The sequence below is a fragment of the Coenobita brevimanus genome, chromosome 84 (assembly GCF_032717465.1).
Source record: "Coenobita brevimanus isolate Jiangsu-jjx chromosome 84, ASM3271746v2, whole genome shotgun sequence".
NCBI lineage: Eukaryota > Metazoa > Arthropoda > Malacostraca > Decapoda > Coenobitidae > Coenobita > Coenobita brevimanus.
In genome coordinates this window covers 17,381,673-17,401,672 of record NC_137037.1, presented here as the reverse complement: position 1 = coordinate 17,401,672, position 20,000 = coordinate 17,381,673, and the positions used below count along the sequence as shown (strand labels likewise).

General features: G+C 39.8%; 2 protein-coding genes and 1 pseudogene across 2 annotated transcripts in view; all 3 read right to left on the bottom strand.

Moving 5' to 3' along the window:
• The window catches only part of LOC145410076 (inactive hydroxysteroid dehydrogenase-like protein 1), a 6,307-nt pseudogene extending 5,341 nt beyond the window's left edge, over positions 1–966 (bottom strand).
• Positions 967–3,346: 2,380 nt separating this feature from the next.
• LOC145410075 (hydroxysteroid dehydrogenase-like protein 1) lies at positions 3,347–10,722 on the bottom strand. The gene is made up of 5 exons (XM_080280286.1): positions 10,611–10,722; positions 9,268–9,387; positions 4,935–5,063; positions 4,523–4,743; positions 3,347–3,391 (listed from the first exon to the last, which is right to left on the bottom strand). The coding sequence occupies exons 1-5, from the start codon at positions 10,720–10,722 to the stop codon at positions 3,347–3,349; spliced, it is 627 nt and encodes a 208-aa protein (XP_080136412.1).
• A 5,228-nt stretch (positions 10,723–15,950) lies between these two features.
• LOC145410074 (inactive hydroxysteroid dehydrogenase-like protein 1) overlaps positions 15,951–20,000 on the bottom strand; it is an 8,811-nt gene continuing 4,761 nt past the window's right edge. The window contains exons 4-7 of the mRNA XM_080280285.1: positions 18,077–18,297; positions 17,420–17,552; positions 16,530–16,627; positions 15,951–16,070 (exon numbers count right to left, since the gene is read on the bottom strand). Of these exons, the coding sequence (XP_080136411.1) occupies positions 15,951–16,070; positions 16,530–16,627; positions 17,420–17,552; positions 18,077–18,297 (572 nt within the window). The remainder of the gene's footprint in view (positions 16,071–16,529; positions 16,628–17,419; positions 17,553–18,076; positions 18,298–20,000) is intronic.

The window sequence follows — 20,000 nt, the reverse complement described above, 5'->3', positions numbered from 1 at the left end:
GTTGTTGTTATTATTATTGTTATTGTCATTATTATCATTCCTTACGAAGACGTAAATTGCTCGTATTCGCTCAATTTCAAAGCTATGGCCATCATACTTGTCCATCTGAGTCCCCTAGGTAGTGGCTATATATGACTCAGTATCATCCAGTTCCCAGTGCTGGTTTTCCTGTTACATTCAAAATTATTTAAAAATAATGTATTCGTGGATTTTCAGAAACTGCTAAAGGTACAGACTTGAAATGTTTGTGGAAATAGCCAAGGTCGGGGAGCAGGTCTGAAACGACTCTGGGCCCATTTAGGCAAGTAGTTTCTGAGAATCCCCGGAGGTTCATCGATAGTAGTTTGGGCTCCGCCATTTTTGCTATGAAAGGATTTTGTTGCTCTCTCTTTCACCCAATGCGTTTCTTACTCTTCTAGGAAGGCCCAACTACACCAGCTCTTCACTTCGAAGTGCTCACCATATAAAGGGCGTTGAAATCACCAGATCTAGCCATACCTTGTCAGGTGGTGAGTTACTGAAATTCCATCCATCCATCCATTGCCAGACGCCATGTATCCCAAATGGGGTGGCCAATGGCTTAGAGTTAATTGTTTTACAGGGAGGGGCACTAATCCTCCACCAACCCCACTTGACGTAGGGATGCCAACAGCATCTGGTGTTCCCAGGCGGTCACCCATCCAAGTACTAACCAGACCCAACGTTGCTTGCCAATGGTTATTTCCTTATCCTAATTATCTATCCATCCATCCATCATCCAATCATATTATTATTATTATTATTATTATTATATCCTGAGCAGGACCCACCTGCCCATTTGCCACCATACTTGATAGGCAAGTTGTTGTTGCTCAGCCGCGCCAACACAAACTTGCGCAACGCCGCCACGACGTCCAGCACGATGTACAGCACCCACCTGGCCACCCACACCAGCCCGAGGAAGGTGAGAACATCCTGAAGCTCCATACTTGCCGAGGACACTGACGCTGCACCACAACTGACCGTCCACCAGTCTGTGCACTCAGTAACTGGCGCAATATCCTTGCATCTCAGCATGACAAGGCAAGAAGGACCGCCCACAACAATCATGAGCTTATCTGAGCTGTAACTTGATCTTTCTCCACACACTTCTTACATATATGTGTGATTTGGTAGTTTATACCATTCTACCTATGTACTTATGTATCTCTCTGTGTACACACACACACACACACACACACACACACACACACACACACACACACTTGTATAATCACTGCGTCACTTTTTATGTCTATCTTACTACAGCTACAAAGGGAATTGAAACTCATATTATTCCTGTTTCTGATAATTAGCCAGAGAGTCAGACATGGCTTCCTGTAACGCGGTAAGAAAATCGACCCCTTAAATAAAAATAAAAAATAAAAAATAAAAAACTATGAACTATGATAGACAATAGTTTTTAGCAGGGTGCGCTAACAATTATGATAGTTTACTAAAACTGTGCTAGAAAATAATCAAATATTTAGGACACAAAAATAATAAAATGTCAGCAACAATGGATGGGCATGTTATTAAACAGCGTCACATGCATAAACTGAATCTTATGAATCCCCGGACTTTGAGAAACAAATTAATGCATTGATGTTGGCACACATCCAGCCACCCAGTCCCTCACACACACACACACACACACACACACACACACACACACACACACACACACACACACACACACACACACACACACACACACACACACACACACACACACACACACACACACACATAATTTTATCTTTTACCCTGTAGCATAACCAACCATTTTTTATCTGCTTGCAAAGAGGCACAACATAAAAAATGTTAAAACTGATGGACATAAAAAAGAAACCTATTGAAAATAATGCTGTATTTTGTGTGGGAGTGAGAAAGTAATTACAATGAATTCTGTATTTAGGATGCAAAGAAAAAAAGTTACACCATATATAAAAACTAACTATACTTATCTTACTATAACTTGGCCTAAAACTGATATCTATCCATCTTAAATGGTCAGCTGTAAAAATAGATTAGCACTAGAATAGTGTATGATGCCAGTCACGAAGAAACTCTGTGAAAAAGGATGAAAAGCCATGGTAGCCTAATATCTTCCGCTCTCCTCTCAAATCAAGCGAAACAAGCAGAAAGAGAATGAGGAAAATTTGGCCAAGTTAATGTAATAAGCGTATAGTAAAAAGAAAATTGTACTTACCGTAAAAAGTGATTTTTGTTGCAAACACGAATAATTGTCTCGAATAACTGTTGTGTAAAAAATAAAAAATTAATTTAAGATTGACCTTAGATATGAAAATTCAGTTCGGTTATATGAAGATCCCATCCGTGTCTCCCGAAAAGAGATGTAGTGGACCGCAGGGGAAGGGTAACTTTAGTCTGCAGTCCACCGGGTTCACGTTCAGAGGAGCCTGTGGCCACAATATAAAAAGCAGCAGCAATAGGAACAACAATAACATTAACAGTAACTAGAACAATAAGCAGTAGTTTTGATGACAGTGCCGTTGCTGTTTGTTGCTCTTTTTCAGCATGTAGTGGAGTTAATAGGTGCTGCTTTTGCTTGTCGCCCTTTTTCAGTAGGTAGTAGTGGTGACAGAGTCCTACTGTTGCTTGTTGTTCTTCTTCAGTAGATAGCAGAGGTACCAGCGTGCTACTGCTGCTCGTTGCTCTTCTTCAGTAGATAACAGAGGTAACAGAGTGATACTGTTGCTTGTTGCACTTCTTCAGTATGACGCAATGCCACAAGTCCGCCATCCACATCGTAAGCCATCGTTGGAAGATATGGTTCACGACAAATGCCTAAAGAAGAGTATTATCTGTCTTCACTGACACTTTCTAAATGGTGTGTTATATACATACAATTATACGGAAAAAGCTAAGAATACATTGCAATCATATTTTGTGGTGTGCGTACGGAAAAGACTAAGAATTTGTTTGCTTTATCCATCTGCATATATTACACTGTTTTTCGTTTACCTTAACTTGGTACAGATTTTCGCCCTTTTCCAGTTTATTTTACTCAGTGACAGTAAAAGGCAATACTAGGGCTCTGTATCCTTTCCACAAGACTTCTTCGTGACTCGAATCACATTCTAGTGCTAATATATTGCTACAACTCAGCATTCAAGATTGAGAGATGACAATTTTAGGCCAAGATAAAGTGAGAAGTGTACAGAAAGTTACCAGGATGCCGTGTGGCCAGAAACCCGTGGTACGTCCAGAGTGGCCAAGGGTGGGAAGGCCACTGGACACAAACGTCGAGGTGGATGGAACGTGCCAGTATGTGGGGGACATCAAACTCTACAGCTCTATGTTTTCATCTGAGGGACCTTGGGCCACTCTCACAACTTAAACTCAGAAGCTGTGGTTAAATGAAAGATTATGATAGTTATGAGTTCAGAGGCACAAATTAACTCTCCCTCATGCCAGAATATCAACCAGTCCAAAGAATCCCACCATCTCATACTACAACAACCCGGTGTCCCCGAGTTAATACATCAACTTAAAGCTTTCTTTCCGTCTTTTATCTTAGAATAATCACTGTGACATGGGACCATCTATGGGGGTATCAGTATCATCACCAAGCACCCACTATTCATGTATATCTGTCAGTCTATCTATCTGTCTATCTATCTATCTATCTATTTATCTTTCTAACTATATATGTAACATCTGGAGGGCCGTCAGCATCGTCAACGAAAACTTGCATTTAAAATATTTGTTTTTGAGATAAGTAACACCTGCAGGACTGATCTCTGATGACCATAATTCTCTTGGCATAACTTGAATCAAAAGTTCATCCTAATATTTTACATATATGTCACGCTCGTGTATCTTTTTATTCATTCAATATTATTTAACAATTACACATCTGTCTTTAAAAACAAGTCTGGAGCCTAACAACTTTATGAGACTCTTCAAAAGATTGGATATAACTTAATGCCAAAAGAAGGCAAATATTTTCAGCCGAGAATGTTAGTGGACTCAAACGTTTCATTTAAACTGTATACTGAAACCACCCTTAATTCGACGATTGCTTCCTTTTTTTTTATATATAGTTTATAGATTCTGGATGGCTTTCAATATTTTCCTGCATGAGTATTATTGATTAATATAAGTTATTAGCACAGAAAATTATCCATACTACATACGAGTAACGAAGAGAGGATTAGATGATGACCCACTGGTTTTGGATGTGTAGTGAGTCAAGTTGGTCATGTTAGTTGAGATGTATGACGGCCTGATGGTCTGCACGGTGATGCCAGTACCTCCACATTCCACGGACAAGGACTCGGAGAAAAAGTACACGAACACCAAAAAAGAAAAAAAAATGAAAACCAAAGATGAAACAGTTATAGCCACAGCCTGTAAATACTGTCCTTTTATGTTACATTTTGCTACTACATCCTAGTGATATTGATAGTCTGTGTTGCATGTTGCATAAATGAGCGGAGCAGTATAAAAAAAAGCTGAATTGTCTTCTCGACCCCACCTTGGACGAGGAACAGATTCCAAGATACGGTCCTGGACAGGAAGAGGTAACGAAGGCAATGTTGATGATGGACCCCCGACCCCTGGCCACCATCTTGGCCAACACCAGCCGTGTCATGGCCACCGCCGACGCCACTGTGATATTGTCGTGATTCCATATATCCTCTTCACTTACATCCATGAACTTTTTGGGTAGATAAAGAGCAACACCGACACTGTTCACTGCAACAGAAGAGAGTAATATTGGCGGCTATAGATGCCAGTGTGAAGCCTTGAAGTACTGAGTGAGTTGTAAAGAAAGTCTGCAATTGAAAAACTCAGTATAGCCGACTAGAAATAACAATATGAATTTTGGTATAAAATAAAAAGAAAACAGTGTGTTACTAATGTTAGAATTCAGTAGACTGCATTACAGTAGAAATAATTATCCAGAATGCCAATATCTTTCTCCGTGAGGTGGGCAACAATCTTCGGGTACACATCTCTGCCGTGGCTGAAGTCCACCTGTACAATCTCAGTCTCCACACCTGGCGACTGTTCCTCTAGTGGAAAATAACATGTCAGAGCAGATGTGGATCCCGGGAAAGGTTGATGGGGCTTCGTCTTACTATGCCATTGCAAGAGAGGCATTAATAGCTTTCAGTTTAGCTAAAAAGATATTCTATTCAAATTAAGTTCCATCTGATCTTTCGCCATGGCTGAATATTTAGGCCTCATACTTTATTACCAGTTGACTTTGTGGAAACACTTCCTTGTTTACCCAGCTAACAATGCACTGCTTGGTAGAATGCTCATTTCATAGCTACACGTGCTGTTAGGTTCACCCAATCAAGTTACCTTGGTCTGTCTGGACGAGCAGACCCGATGACCATAGGTAACCAACCTCTTTTGTGGAGCCGTCTTAGGGATATAGCACACACACACACACACACACACACACACACACACACATACACACACACACACACTAGGAAGGGAGGCCAGTAAGAAAGACACAACCATCAGTGAATTAACAGTGGAAATGAATACACTTAGGAAGAAAATGAGTGAAATGGCAAGTACAGTAGTCAATCACGAGAGTGTTATGGAAGAGTTCAAAAATGACACAGAGACAATTAGGCAAGTTAGCAGTCTTATTGACCAGAGCAGTGATATTGAGGAGAAGATAACACAAGTGAATGAAGCTGTGCAAAGCTACAAAAATGATGTAGAAACCACGTATCCTGAAATGGTGAAAGTAAAGAAAGACTTAGAAACAAGGGTGGAGAAAAAAAACATTAAAAAGGAGGTGAAAAGAATAATCCAAAACAATCCAAAGTTAGTCAGAGATTCAGTAGAGATAAACAAATCAATATTAATCACTGGTATAGAAGAGGAAGAAGTTAAAAACAAGATCACAAGAGACAAAAAGGAGATGACAAATGTAATGAACTTACTGAAAGAAGTATCAGAGGAAATCTGTAGTAAAGACATAGAGGAACACAAAAGGTTAGGGAAATACGAGAAAAGCAAGACAAGACCTCTAAAGGGGACTTTCCAGAGTGTAAACACTGTGGAAGAGACATTAAAAAATTCAAAGAATCTTATGGAAAAGGAGGAGTTCAAAAATGTATGGATAAAAAGATGCCTAACACAAGAGGAACTGGAATTACTGAAAGAGAAAAGGGAGGAAGCAAAAACAAAAAATGAGGGAAGATCAGAAGAGGAGAAGAAATTTTTTTACAAAGTAATAGGATTGCATGTACGATAGTGGTACACAAACAGGATGGAAGAAAAAGGAGGAAGGTAGTAGAACCATGTCATGACAAATATATAAACAAGATGATAAAGTTGATGTACTCAAATGTGGATGGAATGGTATCTAAATTACTAGAGATGATTGATTATGTCAGAGAAAATGAACCACAAATGATATGCCTAACTGAAACAAAATTAATACCAAGGATATCCAATGACATACTAAACTTAGAGGAATACAATATATGGAGAAGAGACAGAAATTTAAAAAAAGGAGGGGGAATTATAATATTAAATAAGAAAAATCTAAAAGTCAAGGACATAAAACTAGATATACCATCACAAGTAGAACTGATTGCAGTAGAGATCGACACATCTGAAGGTAAAGTAATTGTAGCCAATTTGTACATGCCACCCAGATCAAACACATGGGAAAGAGACGAATATGAGGACCTGGCAGAGACTACAATTCAGAGTATAAGATCATTGCTACATAATATGGAAGAGAAATCGGAAAGAATTATACTAACTGGGGACTTCAATACAAATATAAATTGGAATACTCTAGATATAAATAGCCAAGAAAGCTGTTGGGACCAAAAGCTCCTGGATCTCGTACAAGAGTTTTTCTTAACGCAACATGTGAGGGAAACCACCAGAAAAAGAGGACTTGATGTACCTTCAGTGCTAGATCAAATATTTACTAGACAAGAAAATGATATTGACAGTTTAATATATCACCCTCCACTCGGCAAAAGCGATCATGCAGTACTAAATTATAACTTCAGGATAGCATATGACATAGTAAACAGCAATGACAGTTACAAAAAGAGACTAAACTATAAAAAGGGAAATTATCAAGACCTAAAGAAGTATTTCTTAGAAGTTGATTGGGAAAATGAGCTTAGAGGACAAGATTTAAATGCTGTATATAAAAAATTCTGTGAATTTTATGAAATAGGAGTCCAGAAGTACATCCCACAGCACAAAGAAGCAGATAAGAAAATACAGAAATGGTTCAATACAGAATGTAAAAAATCAAAAGAAAGAAGAGATCTGTTGTGGAATAGATACAGAAGACACAATAGTGAAAGGGCGTACAGTATAATAATTACAAACAGGCAAGAAACGACTATACAAGAATAAGGAGGGAAGCCCAAAAACAGTTTGAGGAGGATATAATAAATAAAAGTAGTGATCAACCAAAGCTGTCTTACAGCTATATCAGAAGCAAAACCAAAGTAAAAGATATAATACAATCCATTACGGACGAGGGAATCACTTATACACAAGAGAAAGATATTTGTGAAGCACTAAATAAGAATTTCCAATTAGTTTTTACAGAAGAAAAAAATTTTGAGAGAGACTATGTGGAACACGCATGTCCACACATACTACCAGATATACAAATAGCAGAAAAAATAATACAGGAAGAGTTAAGTATATTAGACAGAGGAAAAGCAAGTGGTCCTGATGAAATTTCATGTTGGGTATTACGGTAATGTGCAAAGGAGTTAAGTAAACCATTATTTTTAATTTTCAAGGAATCCTTGAGTCAAGGTAAACTACCTGATATTTGGAAAAAAGCAAATATTGTCCCCTTATTCACGAAAGGAAATAGACAAAATCCACTCAACTACCGACCAGTATCACTGACCAGTGTTGTAAGCAAGGTATTAGAAAAACTTATAAGAAAAGCTTGGGTAAATCATCTAGAAGAACACAGTATGATAACAGAAAGACAGTTTGGTTTCAGAAAAGGAAAATCATGTGTTACTAATCTGTTGAGCTACTATGACAGAGTAACAAACACAATACAGGAAAAGGAAGGATGGGTGGACAGTATCTATTTAGATTTCAAGAAAGCTTTTGACAGTACCACACCAAAGACTTTTATGGAAACTGTACCATCAAGGAGGAATTCGAGGCAAACTTTTTTGTTGGATGCAAGACTTTCTCATAAAAAGAGAAATGAGGACGTACTAAGAGGAAACTACTCATCATGGAAAGAAGTGACTAGTGGAGTACCACAGGGTTCAGTGCTGGCACCAATCATGTTTTTAGTGTATATAAATGATATAAACAGTAACACTGGAAATGAGAGCTATCTGAATATGTTTGCAGATGATGCAAAAATACAAAGGAGAATTACTAACACAGACTCTTGTAAAGAGCTGCAAGAAGAATTAAATAAACTTCATGAATGGAGTAGTACATGGCAAATGGAATTCAATGTGGACAAGTGTCATGTAATCAAGTTTGGTGAAAGTGGAAAAAGACCTGATTGGGATTATAAGTTAGGAAATAAAACCCTATACACATCAGAAAGAGAGAAAGACCTAGGTGCGATTATCAATAACAAACTATCTCCGGCTGACTACATCAGCGAGAAGGTACAGAACATGTATACACTGCTTGCAAATATGAGAATAGCATTCACATACATAAATGAAGACATGCTAAGAAGGATAATAACATCATTCATTAGACCAACCCTGGAGTATGCATCAGTAGTCTGGAGTCCTCATCTCAAAAAGCATATAGACAAGATTGAAAAAGTTCAAAGGGCCGCTACAAGATGGATACCAAGCTTAAGGGACCTAAGCTACGAAGAAAAACTAAATAAACTGAATCTACCAACACTACAGGAGAGAAAGAAAAGAGGTGACATGATAATGCTATATAACTGCCTATCAGGAAAGGAGAAAATAGACATAAATGATTACTTAACATATGGAGAAGCATCAGCAAGCGGACACTGCAAAAAACTGCATAAGAAGAGAGGTGATAAAGATGTAAGGAAATTCAGTTTCCCAAACAGAGCAATTGATCAGTGGAATGCACTACTGAATGAAATAGTGTGTGCCAAAACAATTCACAAATTTAAGGATATGTACGATAAATATGGTTTAAGACACGGGACAGTACAAGCTTGACTCATTCCTGTAAAGATACAATTAGGTAAGAACACACACACACACACACACACACACACAAATAGCTACTCACTAATGAGCTGACTGACGTTGTTGAGTTTGTTGATGTTGCGAGCGATGAAGATGTTTATGCCTCGCCTGGCCAGCTGCCTCGCGTACTCCTTCCTGATGCCGTCCGTGCACCCCGTCACCACTGTACACACACCGAATAGGGCATAGGAGGCTTCTTTGCACCACTTCCTTAGCAATTTAATTTGCATATTACACCCTTTCATTTTTCCCCTGAAGAGGCTTCTTAGGTCCATTTCCTTAGCCTTTTATTTAACATATTGTTCTTTATTTATTATCTTTCATGTCACTTGTGTGGCTTTTATCGGGATTATATGCATCGATAACTAACGAAAAAACACAGCGCATATGCAGAGTAAATCGTAAAGAAAGAAGTGCTACGAAACCTCATCACCACTGCTCACACACAACAGTTTGAAAAATGGCAGTACACTGCCACAAAGGAGAAAGACATATCATCACACCACAGCAGTTTAAATACATTAGAAGAATATCAGTGAAGGTTAGTAACCTTTAATATGTTCATCAGTATAAAGAAGAATACAAACTTTTGACCTGGCTTCATTACAATGCTGTTCCCTGAGTTCGAGGTCGAGAGGGAAATGCACCAAAAGAGGGTCGAGTCTACATGGACCCGACAGCTAGTAAAGATGTGATGGGAGAATGAGGCAGCCTTGGGGGCGTTAGCACCACACATCTTGCAGGGCATGTCAGCAGCCCAAAGTCTACTGAGTATTCTCATTAGGCCTTGAGTACCCCAGGCAAATACGAGGGACGGCCACATTACATCCTAGGATGCGGGTGGGTGATTGTCGTAGGTAAATTTCACTCCACGTTACTTATCATAGTGATGGATGGTGACGCTGGTAGGACGTTCAGCATCAGTATGCCCACCTCCTGAAGAAATCTCCGGACAGTTGCTTTGGACACAAGAGGGCGAATAGGAGGGAGAGGGAGGTTGCAGGCAAGGACATCAACCTGGATGTATAAGATATGACCAACATGGGCTGGAATCCAGCCTGATTAAGATAAAATAAAGTTGTACCACAACACGACTGGCTCAACAGAAAACTGGTGTGAAGCTACACTACAAGAGTGTGACTGAATCTATCACATGACTAATCTAAAGCTTAGCGTGATGAGAGTGTAGGGGCTTGCACTGAATGGTGAAGAAAGAATTTTAACGGTGAAATGTGGATTCACATCTACTAGCGTACCTCGACATGGAGGGAGTTTGGTCTTCGATTATCAGATGCTTGATTCCCTCGTTACTCTTGTGATGTCATCTGGAGATGGAAGATTTGCTGGTTCGTCACGGAGTTTGGCTGATGTTGATCAGGATTCTACTAGCAGGCATCTCAACTGACTTAACTGAAGAGTATGTGTCGAGGTCCTGTACACCAAGCAACAAACCCAGTTCTCCATAACAAACATTCCCAAACTCTTCTGCTGAGACCATGGATACTCCCTGAAAGTTGTTCTTTTGTGCCGTCACAGGTCATTTCCTCTCTCGCTTTGAGTCTAAGGATTTGTGTGTTGTCATCCTCATATACAAAAAAAGACTGAAGATTATTTTTTTTAATTTCTCGGAATAAGTTTTGATGGTGGTAGGCTGTGAATCATTCCACTTGTTCAAAATTCTCTTCCTTGGCACAGTCTTATGAACAGACTGGAGGCATATTCGGAGTAACTCCTGGATCAATGTGGAACACAACTATTTCCAAATATTCTCCATCATCGCTCAATGGCACTTCAGCTCTTTGGCATAGGATCCGCCTTGACCATACTTATCCACTCCTCAGACGATCCTAAATTGTCTTCATGGATATGTAGTTTCTCTCTAGCTCGCTTTTGACACCAGGATGCAAAGTAATCTCTGTCATTTCATTCACTGCAAGTCTTTCCTTAGGCGGAGCATAATATCTTTTGTGAGTGGATACAGTTACAAAACCAGTATTTCTTTATGATTTCAGCTTTGTGCCCCTAGATGAAGCACTGGTTACTTTCAAATCTCTCTCTCAAGAATTCAATGTCCAGCCTAAGTTTCTATGTTCTCTGCTGCCCAGGACTAATGTACACAAAGGTCAAAGGTTAGTTTCCTAATTTTAAGGAGTTCCCTCCAAGCATCACGAGTCTCTTATGAAAAAAACAACTCTGTCTCAAGCACAGTCTCCAAACACTGAGCACAGAAGCTGCACATCCTCACCCAAGCACATCTCTATACGAATCCTCAGAACTTTATTTTTCCTCTTGAAGGTGACGATTAAAGATGTCTCATGTAAGCCAATTTTTTTCCTCTCCAAGATCATGTGTATTGTGCTCGTATCTATCCATCTATCTATCTGTCTATCCTTCTATCCATCTCTATTTGTCCATCTATCTGTCTATCTGTCTATCAAGGAATGCAATTAGCAACCAGGTAGAAGTGTCAGTCTTCCTTATTAACCCATTATATACTTCACTGATGATTAAAAAAAAGAAGGAGTTTGTCTTTCACGTTTCCAATCTCAGGTTAACCGCTTCAGTAATATCACGTAATAATTTTGTAGTATATTCTCCGCCATTTCAGATGATTTAAGTCAAGTTAGGAAGGAACTCTAGGGTCTGAGAGGTTGTGAAAGGTCAATCTAATCCATCAACTTTTAGGTATAAGCTAGATACACTGACTGCACGTAGGAAGTAGAAAAAAAAAATGAATCAAAGAGGCAAAAAAAAAAAAGTGTCACTGTGTCAAGGGTTAGTTCACAATCTCACCTGCCCACTTGCCACCGTACTTAATTGCCAAGTTATTGTTGCTCAACCACGCCTACATGAACTTGCGCAGCGCCACCACGACATCCAGGACGATGTACAGCACCAACTAGGCCACCCATTCCAGCCCGAGGAAGGTGAGGGGATCCTTAACCCCTTAACTGCGGGGCATCACTTTCGTGACGCTTGGGAGCAAGGGATCATACCGTGGGGTGTCACTTTTGTGATTCTGTGTTATTTTCAATTTGCCTGGGCTTTCAAGTGTTGGTTGTATCATCTATCAGTACTGCCAATGTCCAACACTAATCAGCACTCCCAATCTCATCTGTACTCCCATCCATTGTTGACAATTTAGCCATTTCTCCCTGTTCTTGACTCCCCTCCCTACCTCCCCTCTATTACCCTTTCCTCTTGCCTGTCCGGCCGTGTTACACTAAGTAAATCTTCCCTGAAACTTTCCACTGATTTCATCCATTGAAATAAGCCCTATGCCCTATTCTTATACCAAATAATATACACAAAAAAGAAATAAGGTAAGTGATAGTGCCATACACCTGGAATTGGCTAATTATCACCTGACAACACCTCACATGCACTCGTTCACTAATTTTCGCTGTTTATTTCCCCTTGAAATATGCCGTATAATCTATTCTTGTAATAAAAATATATATAAGAAAGGAAGGGAGAAGCCTAAGTATATTTACATTCACCTGGAACTACCTACTTTATTATGTATTGTCTAGATTTCCTGCCAATCATTTCATTGCTATATTTTAGCAGTTGTCACCAAGCTGACATTGGCAGCATTGCACTCTCCCTAGGCAGGCCACCACACTGTATTCAGTTTACCTTCGTCTTTCAAGGTGAAAGCACATTGGATTCGCGCCTGTCCAATTCCGCCGCTTTTTAGCCCCATGCAAAGGGCCCTGTGACCTCTACCCCCAACTAAACCTCGTGTGGAAAGGAGTAAAGGGCTAAGTGACTTCTGTGGAACGTGAACTGGCTAATTTGTCAGTGAAAATGATAGACAGTGACTACGATCTTTCTGGTGAGTAAAACAGTGCAAGTGGAAAAGTAAATAATGTAAACAGCAAGTGAAAGCAATGAATGTAAATATAAGTGAACAGTGGAAAATAGTTTTATAAGTTACTTCAAGTGACAGTGCATAACACAGTGTAAATAAAATAGAAATATAAATAACGTAAATGAAATAGAGAATGTAAATAGAAATGTAAATGAGTAGTAATATAAGAATACGAGTATATATACTAGGAGTAATGAAAGTGAAAGTTTCACTCTAGCATGTATGAATACTATGAATTATAAAAGTGAAAGTGAAAGTGACAGATTCACTCTCAGTGGCAGTATACAGGAAGAGAAAGTGAATGCTACGTATATTACTGAAAGAGAAATTAAATGCCTTCAGTGACAATAAACTACTATTAATGAAGGAAACTTATGGATAAAGACTGTAGATATATATAAGTGTTATATAGTAATAGAAGTGTAAAGTGTGAGTGTTTTTACGAATTATAAATGACAGAACACAAGCGGTGAACAATCGCAAGTGGGAAGGTCATACGCGCTCGTAATTTTCATTGCTTTCACAGTGTTTTTCTTTTTTTTGGAGTATGGATTCCAAACTATCTGAGAATCATAGAATAGAGTTTCTAGTGATAATATCAGGCTGTGGTAATCATATTACGGGTTGTCGGGAAGTGCAAAGTGGAGACTTCGTTACCCAACTTCAGAGGTCTCCACAAGTCCTACGGTACTCGACGAAGGCTCAACAAACATTCTAAGAGAAAGCTGAAAGTATGTGCCATAAGCAAATGTAATTTTAATATTCTAGGACTAATAACTGATTTTCGGCAAATATTTTTAGAGAGTCTGTCGGAGAACGAATATGCCCATGAGACACGCAACTCAAGCAAAAACAACCCCGCGGTTTAGGGGTTAAACCAGAGGAGCCAATTTATAGCTTTTGCCATCGGGTTTAGAAACAACATCTATCTCACTTCATATTTCAGGGACATATCATATCCTTCTATGTTTTTGTCGGTACTCTGGCATGTTTGTAAGATTTTTTTTTAGGGTATTTCTAGCTATATCCGAAGTTCTTTGTACCTGAGGATATTCTAGCGTCTTTTGCTTGTCGTTATTTAGACCCGTTCGGATGCCTCAATGTCTAGTAATGAGATTTAAATATTTCCTAGCTATTTCACAATCTTTTTACATCACCCAGCGTCTCCTTTATCTACTCTACTGTACCTGAAACTCCATTCGGCTGAGGAGACTGACGCACCAGGAAACCAACCCTACATCACGCTATCGGGAAATGATGCTTTGAGGCCCACCGTAGGGTCAAATTCAAGTTGAAAAAGACCGCTAAACTTGCTCTCAGACACCGCCAGAATGTCTCTTAATACCAAGAGCCAATAAAAAATACCTAGAAAACCTATTATGGTTTGTAGAACTTCACTAGAATTATCTACAGGTCGCTACAGTATCAATATAACTATATTAACTAGACGTAAATAATGTTCGCTAAATGGAAGTGAAAGTTTCAATGTCTAGCAGAAGAAAACGTTAAATTGGCAACTATGCCAGTGATGCTGCGGCACTTTGTACACACACATACACACACAAAGCTTTACCACGAAAATCAGTGAATATTACCATGGATTAAAACTTTACTATTTTCACACACTACTTCGAGCTTCATGAATGACCGAAATGAAAGTCTGATTATTTGGAGGGTCCTCTTTCGAGTTGTTTTTTCCTCTTTCTGTATTCCGTCTCAGTCAAAACAAAATTATTCCATTCTGTATTATTTTCCATGGTCATCTGTGAATTAATTCCTGCAAATAAAGGAAACCTGGATGGAGGTGAGGAGAGGGATGGAGGCTGCTGAGGAGAGAAAAAAGCAGGAAGAAAGAGAAGGAAAAAATTAAGGGAAAGAAGGAGAAAATTAGGAAGAAGGAGGCGGGTGAGCAGAGAGGGGAAAATGAAGGAAAAAAGAGGAAAGAAGAAGATCAAATGAGGTAGGGGAGAGAGAGAGAGAGAGAGAGAGAGAGAGAGAGAGAGAGAGAGGGAAGAAAGAGTATGGCTGATTATTTCACCTCAAACACATGTCCTTACCTCAGCCTAATATCCATCCTGCATTTATCTCACGGATCCATGTGCAATCTGAAACTACTCCACACACCCTCACATTACCTCGCACACCCTCACGGCAGCTTATCCCCCCCCCCCTCTCTCTCTCGTTAGTGTATGACCTTTTCTGCAACTTCCTCATCTCTTATAACCCCCTCCTCTCTCTCTCTCTCTCTCTCTCTCTCTCTCTCTCTCTCTCTCTCTCTCTCTCTCTCTCTCTCTGTCTCTCTCAATACATATAAAAATGCTTATCCAGAAAACCTCAACATGAATATAAAACAATGCTTTCTTGGATAAAGTGTTATATTCTTCAGTCATTTATACAGTAAGTAGCAAAACTAATCGTTCAGTCATCTACCTTGAACAGTCCATTCTTCTGGAACGTCCTTCTAAATTTTCAGGTTCGTTGTAACCGATGTCACATTATTTTTTTTTAACCTGTCATAGCTGTATTACAAATGTTCTTTTTATTTATTTTTTTTTTTTTTTGTTCATGGTATGTACTTTTTTGGCAATCCATATGCCACTTTCTTGGCAACCCATATGGCAGAATAATTGAACTGGATGTCAACACCTTCTTGGAAGTGTGTCGTCAATGACAGGTAACAACCGCTGATAGAGACAGCCACTTCAGAAAAATCCTGTGCCCAGAGGTAGAGAAATGCAAACCAGGGCATAGTTATTGAAAAAGAAGGAAAATCAGAAGGAAAACTGCCACGAAGTCACATTATTCCAACTCCATTTCAACCACTTCTGATTGGTGTTGTCCATCTCACTCTGCTACTTCTTCTTGGCTTGTTCTGCCACACGCTTCAGTTCTGCTTTAGCCAATGATGGAACCATCCATTCGATCATGTACATGTAGAAGCGACGATTGAAAATCTCATCAACAAGAAATTCCTGGAACAAATGACATAAAAATGTATTAGAACAACGGATACATGCGGTTCCAATAAGTGTTATTCTTTGCTCTGAAAGCCTTATTTGGGTTGGTTTTAGGATTTCCAAAGCAAACCCCACTTAACTCAAGCTGTATGTGTCGGAGCGGGACGCCTTCACGTGGAGGCAGCAATATTATCAGGCGGTGGATCTGCCTGGTTATACAAACGTTCCACATCTCCCTTCCTACCCGCCAAAAGGAGGATGGCTGACTAAAGAATGACAAGTTCAGTCTACAATCCATCGGATTCACGTTTCACATGAACCTGGGGCCACAATAATGAGTCAACGAAACCACTGTAACGGGTTCCCTTTATGTTAAATCAGTTAACTTAATTGTCTAGGAAAGTATTCCTATCATTAGACGCGGATATTTGTACTTCCCTAGAGTGTGACGTATGAGGGCAGTGTCACACGTACCTGAAGACCATGTGACCAGTAGCCCGAGGTACGACCAGAGTGGCTGAGGGTGGCCAGGGCACTGGTCACGTAGGTTTTGGTGGTGACCACGAAGAAGCCTGTGAATGAACGATAGTTAATTAGGAAACTCTGCAATGAAGAAGCCATCATTATTTCACTGTGCAATGAGATCCGGCCCAGACGACGAGGGTAAACGATGTGACGCCGTGCACTCTGGTTGGAACAGCTGCAATGTTCACGTGGGAGCCAAACGTCCTCATATTTCCCTGCACCACGCCATGGGAAGGGCCCTGGTCCAAACCTGGTGAGGAGCTGTCTACCACAAGGGCGAGGCGGATCCGTACACGGTGTATGTGTTGTATTGTACCTGTAGACGGCCCCCCACAGAAGAAGTTGTTTACCTGTGGTCTGCTCGGCCAAACAGACCGGTGTTAAACCACAGCAATAACAAGTATAGAGTCAGACTTGGTGTATAACCAAGACACGTATGATTTTTAACTAAGGAAAACACAGCATGACGGATGTGATAGACCTTGGAGTATGGTGATGTCCCAAGCAATCCCATATTCTTTCACTACCTATTAACCTGTACTATGAAACTGAATGGGTGAAAGTCTATGCACTCTGCCGAATTCTGTCTTTGAGCACTTGTGAGGATTAGACATGATTAGCATCCATTAATGAGAGAGTGACCAATCCATCTGTATGACAAATATGTTTTTTAGTCCAGACATTAAAGGCGAGAGTGCCCAGTTGCTCTGCCCTGAGCGGCATTAAGTGAACAATAAATCCCAGCCTTTCCTCAGAATTCATCCTTTATGTGCCACATTGGACTCCTTAACCCACCTGACCTTCAGACAGCATTACCAGTATAAAATGAAATGGCTTACTTGGTTTACTCATCTGTTCCGTGTAGCTGGTCATGTTGGTAATGACAGCAGCGCCTGGTCTGAGGGTCTGCACAGTGATGCCAGACCCACGGAGCTCCCAAGACAGCGATTCAGAGAAGAAATCCACAAATGCCTGAAAGTGAGAGCAAACATATGTCGCATTTTGTTATATCTGCCACTACCGCCATAAATTGTCTCTGAACAGTGCTGTATTACAGGCATTTAAAAATTAAATCGGTCACTGAACACACTGTAATGTGCTTGAGTATTATCATATTTACTAGGTTTAGTAAACACTTGACGATACATATAACCAAAAGCACAACATTTCTCACCTATTTACACTCCCATATCATCAAGCCACAATATACTACAGCGCCGTCTGCTGCTGCAGGATCGTGATGTCTCTCTACTGTAGTCCTAAGAAACGTATGTAACGTATTGTGACTGACCGTTGATGGACATGATATGGCATCATTTCCTACACAGTTGTGTAAATATTAACCTGTGCCTTCATGAAATCCTTACCCATGTGTTACCTTACGAGGTTCATATGGTAATTGAGCTCACTTTGTCTCATGCTGGGGGCTCCAGTGCATACGACAATTATATTTTCTAAGTAATTCCAGCCAGCAAGACGTACGATGCTGTTCCCACCTTAGTTGCGGAAGAGATGCTCAAATATGGCATTGGGTAGCTGGATGCTAATGAGGCGACATTGATGATGGCGCCGCGCCCTCTGGCCAGCATGCCGGGCAACACCAGCTGCGTCATGGCCACCACCGACGCCACGTTGACGTTGATGTGGCCCCACGCCTCATCCTCGCTGATCTCCATAAATTTCTTGGGAGGAACGGAAATCATCCCAACGTTGTTCACTGGGGAGGCAAGGAAGAATGTGACATATTTCTAGGTGACATGGGAGGCTTTGTACCGTCTCATTCTTTGTGATCTGTTTCCATCTTACCACGAACTTCTTGAGAGAAACGAACACCATCCCAATGTTGTTCATAAGGCGGGGAGAGACGGTGAAAGGGAAATAAGTTGTTAATAAGTAATTCGTATTTTATATATGCAATTTATTCATAGCTATTAGTGCCATAGTGATAGGATATTGAGCTTTGAAAAAAGTGGAATTGATTATGCATTTGTTGAGAGAAGCACGTGTGTGTGTGTGTGTGTGTGTGTGTGTGTGTGTGTGTGTGTGTGTGTTTTATTATCTCTAAAGTTACGAAAGGATTCTCTGATCACGTGATGTTATTATATAAAAGGATGTTGAACGAATTCTAGATGAAAAAGCTTTAAGAGGCTGCTGAAAGCGAAAGAATATAAACTCAAAAAGTAAGAAAAAAATAATAATAATAAGATGCAGTAGATAAATTAAACAAAAGACAGAAAAACAAAGAACGTTAATGAATTAGGAAGAAATGAACTCAAAAAAATCTGTGAGAAAAAAAATGCAGAAAATGCTTCATTGGAATGCTAGCTAACGAAGACGGGATAGAGAATACTGAAACAAGGAAGTAGGAAGCTCAGTGGAGGAAGTAAGGAAGAACTGGGTGACGTGTATGTGAATTTGAGGTTACTGGCAAGAAGGAGCGGCTTTACTGAAGATAATGAATGTACAGTCACGCTCCCTAATTTAGACCCACCCCGAGCCAAGCCCAGAGCTGAGGGAGTATATCTTACATGTTCTTTCGGTAATACCCTTCAACAAGCCTCAATAAACATTTCCCTTGAGGTAATTTATTAAGTGACATATAAAACGTGGAGAGGAACACTTACGTAACCGGTACACAATTTTAAATAGAGAAGTAAAGAGGGAGATAAGAAAAGCAAAGAGAAGTTATGAAATTAAGGTTGCAAGTGAATCAAAAGTAAACCCCAAGGGTTTTTATCAAATGTACCGAACGAAAAATAAAGATAGGATAGGACCACTCAGAACAGAATCAGGTGACATTACCAGTGAAGATAAAGAAATGTGCTCCATCCTAAATAATTATTTCATATCAGTATTCACCAAGGAAAATCTAAGCCTGGTCCCTCAAGCAGGAAATATTTACCATGAGAATACGGAAAATATTCTTAGTAAAATAACCATTAGTAAGGAGGACCATTGAAAGAAATTAATAAGTTAAAACCTCAAAAATTGCCAGGTCCGGATGATATATATGCAAAAATTATAAAAGAAACCAAAGAAGAATTATGTCAGCCACTTTTAACGTTATTTAATGACTCTTTAAGTTCAGGAGAAGTTCCAGAGGCGTGGAAAACCGCAAACGTAGTGCCCATCTTTAAAAAGGGTGATAAATCAGCTGCGTCGAATTATCGTCCGATAAGTCTAACGTCAATAGTAGGAAAAATGTTAGAGTCAAATTTGGCAAATAGGATTAGAGAACACTTAGAAAGATTTAATCTTATAAACGAAAGTCAGCACGGATTCAGGCAAGGACGATCCTGCCTCACAAATTTGTTGTCATTCTACTCGGAGGTCTATAAGGCAGTAGATAGCGATAAAGCTTACGATGTTATTTATCTGGACTTTAGTAAAGCTTTTGATAGAGTCCCACACGAAAGGTTA

Bases quoted from the DNA above. Each gene is read 5' to 3' on its own strand.
- LOC145410075 (XM_080280286.1), bottom strand. From the start codon at position 10,722: ATGGTCTCAGCAGAAGAGTTTGGGAATGTTTGTTATGGAGAACTGGGT. The intron at 9,388-10,610 runs GTAGAATCCTGA...GTGTGTGTACAG, and splicing joins GTCAGTTGAGATGCCTGCTA to TGGTGACGGGGTGCACGGAC. The intron at 4,744-4,934 runs GTAATGCAGTCT...CTTCTGTTGCAG, and splicing joins TCTGGATAATTATTTCTACT to TGAACAGTGTCGGTGTTGCT.